Source organism: Equus przewalskii, chromosome 12 (genome assembly GCF_037783145.1).
Source record: "Equus przewalskii isolate Varuska chromosome 12, EquPr2, whole genome shotgun sequence".
Taxonomy (NCBI): domain Eukaryota; kingdom Metazoa; phylum Chordata; class Mammalia; order Perissodactyla; family Equidae; genus Equus; species Equus przewalskii.
In genome coordinates, this window is record NC_091842.1 from 8,610,148 (window position 1) to 8,618,240 (window position 8,093).

General features: G+C 63.7%; 2 protein-coding genes across 3 annotated transcripts; one reads left to right on the forward strand and one right to left on the reverse strand.

The window, feature by feature from the left end:
* The first annotated feature begins 2,539 nt into the window (after nucleotides 1–2,539).
* LOC103555632 (insulin receptor substrate 1-like) lies at nucleotides 2,540–5,977 on the forward strand. The gene is made up of 3 exons (XM_008527325.2): nucleotides 2,540–3,850; nucleotides 4,044–5,179; nucleotides 5,572–5,977. Exons 1-3 carry the CDS (start codon nucleotides 3,454–3,456, stop codon nucleotides 5,632–5,634), a joined length of 1,596 nt encoding a protein of 531 aa, XP_008525547.2. The 5' UTR covers nucleotides 2,540–3,453; the 3' UTR covers nucleotides 5,635–5,977.
* A 157-nt stretch (nucleotides 5,978–6,134) lies between these two features.
* Nucleotides 6,135–7,837, reverse strand: SAP25 (Sin3A associated protein 25). Of its 2 annotated transcripts, XM_008527327.2 has the most exons (6): nucleotides 7,557–7,835; nucleotides 7,252–7,352; nucleotides 7,055–7,161; nucleotides 6,816–6,957; nucleotides 6,598–6,695; nucleotides 6,135–6,509 (listed from the first exon to the last, which is right to left on the reverse strand). In XM_008527327.2, exons 1-6 carry the CDS (start codon nucleotides 7,700–7,702, stop codon nucleotides 6,210–6,212), a joined length of 894 nt encoding a protein of 297 aa, XP_008525549.2. In that variant the 5' UTR covers nucleotides 7,703–7,835; the 3' UTR covers nucleotides 6,135–6,209. The 2 variants fall into 2 exon arrangements, with proteins under 2 accessions (XP_008525549.2, XP_008525548.2); XM_008527326.2 differs by having other exon boundaries at nucleotides 7,055–7,352; nucleotides 7,557–7,837.
* Nucleotides 7,838–8,093: the final 256 nt, after the last annotated feature.

Below are 8,093 nucleotides of genomic sequence, written 5' to 3' on the forward strand. Positions count from 1 at the left end.
TCTCTCTCCTCCCTTTCTTTGTTTCCCATTCTCTCTGCTTAGAGCCAAGGAGGGAGGGAAGCTGAGATCCGTCGTGGTGTGGGAGGAGGAGGAGCCCAGTCTTCCTTTCCCCAGCCCTCCCACACCTCCTTTCCTAGCCCGTATGCTGAGGTGCGGAGGTGAGACTAGAGGCCCAGGGGCTGCAGTGCCTCTTCCTGCGTTTCAGTCACGCTCCTGCTGTTACCCAGGGCTCTCCTTACTGCTTGGTGCCTGGGCCCGGGACCTCCCTGCAGTTCCGCCTCCCAGTCACTCTGTCCGACGTGGACTCCAGCCAGCTCACTGGCCAGGGCAGGACGACCAACCAGTCAGAGAAGTTACACAGGGTCAGCCTCCGACCCCAGGGCAGCAAAACCAAGAGTTCCCTAGGCACAGACGGAGACCAGGACTGCAGCTGCCTCTCTTGGCAGGGAACAGCCGTAGTGCCGCCTCCAAAGGGCCCCCTCTCTCCAGGCGAGAGGCGAAGAATGGAAAAATCCCTGGGCTGACAGAAAATGTCTAAATGACTGGGCTGTCTTCCTCCTGCCCGGGCCCTGCACGGCCCTGCCTGGTGGTCACAAATCTGAACCCCACCACAAGCACATCATGGGGGCGGAGGGACTCACCCAGGCTCCCACTAGGCTTCTGACCAAGTCCTACCATTCCCTTGGCCAACACTGTGACCATGCTCTGCAGACAACAGTCTCTGGCTCGGCCCCAGCCTGCAGCAGGTCACCTCCTGCTGCCCCTGTGGGTGAAGAAGCAGGAGCCAGGCCCCAGGACCTCGGAAGCTCTGTTCCCTCCACATTGGAGCCTGCACCATGGTGGTGGGGCGGGGGAGGGGCTGCTGAAGGAAGGAGATGGCACTGTTCCTGCAGATGGGGAGGGAGGGCACGGGGAACAGCCCAGCCGTAGCACCCCAGGCTCCTCCGGTAAGTTCCTCTCCCTGGTAACAAGATTCTTCCATGGGGACTTAGAATGTGCAGAGCCCATCCATGGCTGCCCTGCACCTGGCAGGGGGGTGCACAGGTGGACTCCTCAGGTTGGGGGAGGTGTTCTCACCCAGCCAAGCTGAGGTTCTGCCACTTCCTGTCCCTGGGGAGCAACTCCAGTTACCAGGGCAACAGGCTAAAATAAATCTTGTCTGGGTAAGGCCAAGGGTAGTGTCGTTGCTAGGGCGACTGATTAGGCCAGTTGTTTGGCTCCAGGCTTTTCCTGGTACCCAGCAGGCTAAATCGCCTGGCACTGATTACCAGCCCACTCTACCGCTGTCGCCTGCCCAGAGCCCAGGCACTCAGGTGCCTGCCGCTTCCTGCTTTATCTTTGCCCAGCACTTAGGGGCTCAATGACACAAGGTAGTTTGGAGCTGGTCTCTGTGACAGCAGCTGTGATTTTACAAGGACTGAGGTGCTGTAAAGTGGCCTGGTTGATGGGGAGCAGGAAGGAATAGGTAAGAGACCCTCCTGTGGGTAGCTTCAAATCAAGCCTGGGGAGTAAGGCTCCAGGCCAGGAGCACGGCAGGCTCCCTGTGGGTGCCCAACTCCTTGAGGCAGTGCCAAGGCTGGGAAGGTCTTTTGTGTTCCTGCCACTGTGCACAGGGTGCATATGTCAAGGCCACACTGGAGGCTATGGCCTTGAACACACTTGTTTTGGTGGCCACTTATTGATCCATCACATACCTGCCTCTCCCTGGCCAACACCCACCAGTGGTGGTGGCTGCCACTGGCCCCAGTGCACCACCTGAGCCCAGCACCTCTCCTGTACGTTGGGGGGACTTTGGCTGACCAGGAGGCACCTGGAGTGGGCTCTGGGCACCGCCTGCCTGCTAGCCAGATGCCCATCCTCACTAGTTGGCTCCCTGCACTCTCAACATGACCCTTGTAAAGATGTTCAAGGATCCTAGTTTCCATGCACATGGCACAACTGGCTTCTGCAGGATTCCAGCTCACAGAGGAGCCCCTTCCTCCCAGGGCTGGGAAGTGGAGGGGCACAGGTGGGAGGCCTTGCCCTGCCTGCTCAGGTGGCCCTGGCCCTTGGACCAGTCTGAGAAGAGAGGCAGCTTCCCTTGCTTCGGTGCTCTTGTTCTATCTCCTTCCTTACCCTAAAGGTGCTCCATCTTTAATAGGGGCCACGATTGCCCTCCTCACCGCCCAACCCTCAGCTCCCTCCTGTAGATATCTTACTTGCCATGAAAGTGATATCACAAGGTCCTCTAAGGCCCCCACCCTTGTGTCAACTGCTGGTTTGTCTTGCAGGGTGTGCACTGACCAGCGCCATCACCCCCAGCATGAGTCGGTGGTCCTTGCAAGGATCAGAAGTAGGGTGTAAAATGTCTGAATCCCAGCCCCATCTCAAACCACTCAGAATGCAAGGGGCAAAGGGTATCTCCGCCAGAGAGTCTGCACTTCTGTGATGAGAGCCTTCCACAGGCCCATGCATTTTTGGACAGTGGTGGTGAGGAGGGGCTGAGGGCAATGGGGCAGCAAGAGGGACATGCCCTGAGAGATGGTCTTTTCCTCCACAGGATCTCCTTCAGCGGCCACTTGACTGGGATTCTGGTGGGACTGGTCTGTGCACAGGGACCAATCCAGAAGTTAACCTATCCCAAGACACGGCCTATCACCCCAAACCCACAGAGAAACAACCTCCAGCTTGTCTGACAGCGCACAGCCCTATGCTTGAGGAGCCCGGCTCTTAGGGTTACTTGGGAAGGAAGAGTACAGAACCATTCCTAGGTGGGAAGGGGCGACCCAGGTGCCGGACGCCTAGAGCCCGAGTGGAGAGTGGCAGGAGCTGGAATGGGCTGCTGCTGGAAGGGTGGCCCGGCTTAGCCTCCCACTAATGGCCAGGACTGTGGACGCCGCCAGTGCGGTCACCTCGGACACAGTTGCATTCACATTCACCTCACATCGTCGCTTTCTCGGCAGTCAGCTCAGACCAGTGGAGACGCCCCCACACTCCCCGCCCCTGCGAAAGCCCAGTGCGAGGGGGTGGGGTGGGGCGGAGGCTGCCTCCCCTAGACTTTCCAGCTCCAACTCCACTCCCACGGCCCGGCGTCCAGAGCCCGGGGCGCGCGAGGGTTAACCTCGCGGGGGTGGGGACTCCGGAGCAGTCGGCTCGGCAGAGCGAGGGAGGGGAAAGGAGGCGACGGGAGGCGCGCGGAGCCGGCTGGGGTCGAGCCTCGGAGTATTAGAGGCCGTTGGAGCCCCGGGTATCGCAGGCCACCGGGCAGCCTCTGGGGCACACGCTGCGCGCAGCAAGGGGCCACTGCAAGCCCCCTGCCCCAAACTTCAAGTCGGAAGCAGGGGACAGACGCTGGGCATCAAGACTTGTCTGGACGCCCCCGTCCCTGGGAGCACCACCTCCACCCCACGTCTGCGGGTCTTTTCCCAGCCGTCTCCGTCCCTCCTCCGACCACTTTACTGCCTTTGGCCGGGGATGAAGCCCGGAGACGGTGGCCCCACGGCGACCCCGGAGTCCGAGTCCACCGACGCGCCCCCCGGTCCGCCGCGGCCCTCGGCCTGGCCCGATGACGTGCGGCTCTGCGGCCACCTGCGGAAGCAGAAGTCCCAGCGCCGCCGCTTCTTCGTGCTCCGCGCGGACCCGCCGCGCCTCGAGTGCTACGAGAGCGAGAAGTTGTTCCGCGCCGGCCGAGCGCCGCCCAAGCTCAGCGTGAGCCTGGCGGGCGCGTGCACCATCAGCAAGCGCGTGGACGCGCGCCACCGCCACCTGATCGTCCTCTACACGCGCGACCGCAGCCTGGGCGTGGCGGCGGCCAGCGAGGCGGAGCAGCAGGCGTGGTACAGCGCCCTGCTCCAGGCGCGCGCCGCCGCCGGTGAGGCCCAAGCCCTGGGCAGGAGGGGATGGCGCGGGGTGGGGGGAGGCGGGTGATCAAGGATTCGGTTTATCCGTAGGCTCTCCCTCCCCCTAAGTCTGCGAAATCAAGTTCAAACATGAAGAGTTTCCACGTGTTCAGTTCTCGGGGCACAGTGACTCCAACCTCCCCGACCAGCCCATTGTCTCTCCAGGTCCTAGTTCCCAAGAGGCCCCCGGGACCTGGATCCTCGCTCCGTTTCAGGACGTCTGGCCCGTGACGCTGCGGCCCAAGGGGCTGGGGCGGACACGAGGCCTGGGCAGTGGCGGCTACCGCCTGTGCCTGGGTTCTGGGGTACTGAGCCTGCTGCGGAAGCCCAGGGGTAGAGGCTCCGGGGACACCCAGGCATGGCCGCCGCCGGCCCTCCGCCTGTCCTTGCTCAGTGTGCGCCGCTGCGGCCACGCAGACTCTTTCTTCTTCCTGGAGCTCGGTCGCTCAGCGCCCACGGGTCCCGGGGAGCTGTGGCTACAGGCGCCCGATGGTGTGGTGGCCCAAAGCATTCACGAGACCGTTCTGGCCGCCATGAAGAGACTCGGGGACGGCGTTACCGGTGGTAGGGCTGAGCCACTGCCAAGGGATCCCCCGACAAGCGCCCCCGGGTTCTCTGTCCCCCAACCTTATGAGACCCCGGCCTCCGCGGCCCAATCAATCAGTCTGAGCCGTCCGGGTTGCCTGGGTGAGAGGAGCGAGCAAGCAACCCTCAAGACCCTGGTGACGCTGGGGGCAGTAGCCTCGTACCCCCAGGGGTTGGAGCAAGGCGGGGGTTACATAACCATGGGAGCCAGGAGTGACTATGAGCCCATGGGGGGCGGCGATGCAGGCGGTTACATGGTGATGGCGCCCCCGGGCCTTCCGGCAGCCGCCAGCACCGCTCCTCGCCAGCCACTCCAGGACTCGGGGGGCACTGAATACGTGCCCATGAGCCGCTTTGCACCAGGGTCCTTTTCCTCGAGCTCCCTGCCCGGTTTCTACAAGCCCGGGGCCGGGGAGCCTGGACTCGGGCTCCGAGGCCCCCGTCTCGGCGTCGGGGACAGCTGGGGACCGGCGGGAGCTCACCCCTGCTTGCAGGCGCCGTCCGAGCTAGCCGGGGAGTACGTGTGCATCGAGTACGTGGCCCCGGACTACGTAGGAATGGGCACTACCGTACCGCAGCCGCCCGACGGCCGCCTCAACTACATCGACCTGGACCTGGTCCCTCCTCTGCGGGCGCGAGGCGACACCCCCGGGGCCAGCACTCACCGCCCGCACAGCTACGCGAGCATCGAGTTCCAGAACCTTGGCGAGGCGCGGGTGAGGAAACCTGGCGCCCCGCCCTGTCTAGCCAGGGCTGACGGATGGATGAGGAGGAGGGGAGAGAAAATCGGGCAGCTACCAGTGCCCTCCCGCTCGCCCCCCCTCAACCACCCCTCACACCTGTGCCCACGGCGGAGGGGCTCTAAGGCCCAGGTGCCCCTTAGGACGTGTGATCTGTAGAGGCCCTGAGCTGCCCCTTAGGTCCCGCTGCCCACTCTGCCCCTTCTAGCTGTGGTGCCTGGGAAACTTCCAGAAGGAGGTTCCACAAGAAGTTGGATTCTCTTAAGGGAGAAAATTCTAGAACCTCTCCCCTTTACAAAAAGAAAAAAAACTCTACAAACTTGTAGGCTTTCTCAGCTAAAACCCTGATCCTCTCTGTTTCCCCACAGGGTTCCTGCAGCATTGCTCCAGAGTCTCAGGTTGGCCTTGGCCCCCAATCCTGCCTCTGGTGACGACTCCCACATGGATCCCCCTCCCCCCTACACCTGCAGTGCCTGCCTTGTGTCTCCTCCCAGCCAAAGAACTAACCCAGCCCCAGAGCCTAACTCCCGGGGCACAGCACAAGTTGGATGAAAGCACCAGGTATCTTATCCCTAGTGCCCCCCAAAAAGTGAAGTGCCACCCCCTTACTCCCTAGTTTGCCTCTCCCAATGCCAGCCACGTGCTCACACCATCCTCCCTTCTCCGGGACCCAGCAGAGCTCATGGAGTACCTGCATCCCACTAGTCTGGGGGACTGTACTCTGGACCCCCACCCTGGCCCCACCCCACAATTAAAGGTTTCCTGCTTGGTCAATCTGGAAAGGTCTTAGATCCACAGATTCCCCGATCTCACTGTAGGGGGTGGCCAATGAGTAACCAGAATTTGAGGGAGGGCAGCCAAAGCCGTGGTGGAGGAAGAGATCCCATCCCTGCCTCGGCGCCCCACTCTGCTACTCGCCACAAGGAGCCTGTTTGCAAACCAGCACTGTTTTATTGTCAAAGAATCTGCCTGGGGGAACAGGGGGCCCACTCTGCCCCCAGAGGAGCTATAGACAATGACTGTCTGGGGTCCCTGGGAGCGATGGATCAGCACAGTGAGAACAGCTCCCGCCACCACTGAGGCCTGGGTGGTCAGAGAGAGGGTCAGGGGGGCCAGCAGGGGGCGTGGGAGCCCCTGAGATGGAGGAGCTGGGTCTTGGCTCCCCCTGGCTCATCTGCAGGAGGCCAGTGAGGGCGATCAGCTCAGGCCCACTGAGCCAGGCGGTGGAGCAGCCAGGGGATGAGGTGGGGAGGACCCAGGGGGACATAATAGGGGGTGGGAGCAGCAGCTTCAGAGAGCCCAGCACCTGAGGAGAGAGGAGAGAGGAGGGGGAAGTGTCCCCACCTGAGCCGGCAGGGAGGCTGGGCTGAGGCCAGAGCAGGAAGAGCGCTCACCTGCTGAGAGGCCTCAGACAGGTACAGGGGAACACGCTGCCCTCGCGGCAGCAGAGGGTCGGAAAGAAAGACGTCTTCACAGCACATCACCGGGAACCCTGGGGACAAGAAGCGGCTATGGTGGCAGGCGAGGGGTCCCCACGCCCTCGAGCTCTGCGCTGTTCCCTACGGGGCGCATGCAGCATCACTCCAAGGTCTGAGGGGACCAAGGGAAGTACCTGCATGCTCTCCATTCTGATGTCCTGTTGCAGGAGCCAGGGGCCTGGGGTTCCTGCCTGAGGCTGCCTCATACAGTGGCCAGAATGAGGGATGACACAAGGTCCGGCCTGAGAAGGCAACGCCAGATGCAGAGCTGGGCCCCTGTGGAGGGGCAGGAAAGATCACTAGGGCTTCAGCCCCCTGCCAGGGCACCCCTGCCCCACCCCAAGGCCGGAGCCCTAGGCACCCCTAAACTCACCCACACCAGCCAAGGTCCTGCTTTAGAGTCGTAGTTGAGGTCCCAGGGTGCTAGCAAGGTCATCCTTGAGGGGGCCACCTCCCAGGCCATCTGGGGGGAAAGCGGCACTGGGGGGGGGGAACTCGAAGAGATTAAGACAGGCTCAGGGGTCGATGAAAGGGTCCTGTGGGGGAAGGGCAGCAAGGCCCTGTACCTACCCGGGGTTCTGGGCCACTGCTCAGCAGCCGTGCCTGGGGGCGCCTGGGACAGCAGCTGCTCTCTCCGAGTCCAGGAAGGCCTTGGGGACCGGGGCTGAGGGCTGGGAAGGGGAGGTATGAGATGTTCCCGTCACAGCTGCCCTCACTCCCCTTTCCCCCTCCCAGTCTGAAAACGGACAAGGGCCAAGGGTGCCTTGTGCGGGGAGGCTGGTCACACCCATTCTTCCCTATGGACAACTGAGGGAAGACCTCACACTGTGGTCTGCCGTCGGATGTCCCCCAGGTGCCTCGGGCCGAGCCCTCACCTGTCCGGTGGGGGTGTTCCTGGCTCCCCCAGGGCTTCGTCTCCAGAGTCCCAGGCCTCGCTGGGGTCACTGCCCGCCAAGGGGCCTTCTTCCTGGGGCGCCTGCTCCTCGCCCGCGCCCCCCCACGGAGGGGGCCAGGGCAACATGTCGCGTCTGGGGGGAGGGCAGGGCAGGGCCGCACCTCTGTGCCCCGCGCCCGCGCCCCCGCCAGGCCTCCCGCCGCGCCCGCCTCACCCCGCCTCGGCCTCCCACGCCCTCGACGCCCGGCGCTGCCCTAGGCTCTCCGCGCGGCCCGAACCTCGGCCCACCTCTCCAGGCCTCGCCTGGACGCCGGCGCCCAGCGCGTTTCCGGAAGGGCCACGTGGCGCGCGCTCCCGCGGGCGCCCCCTGGCGGCGGGGGTGGCGGGGCTCCCGCCCTCCCGCCCGCCCGCCCAGCCAAGCGGCGGGAACTGCGGGCCCTCAACATGGCGGTGGAGGCACCCTCTTCCCCTCGGCGCCTCGCTTTCCTTCGCAGACACACACACACCTGAGGGGCGA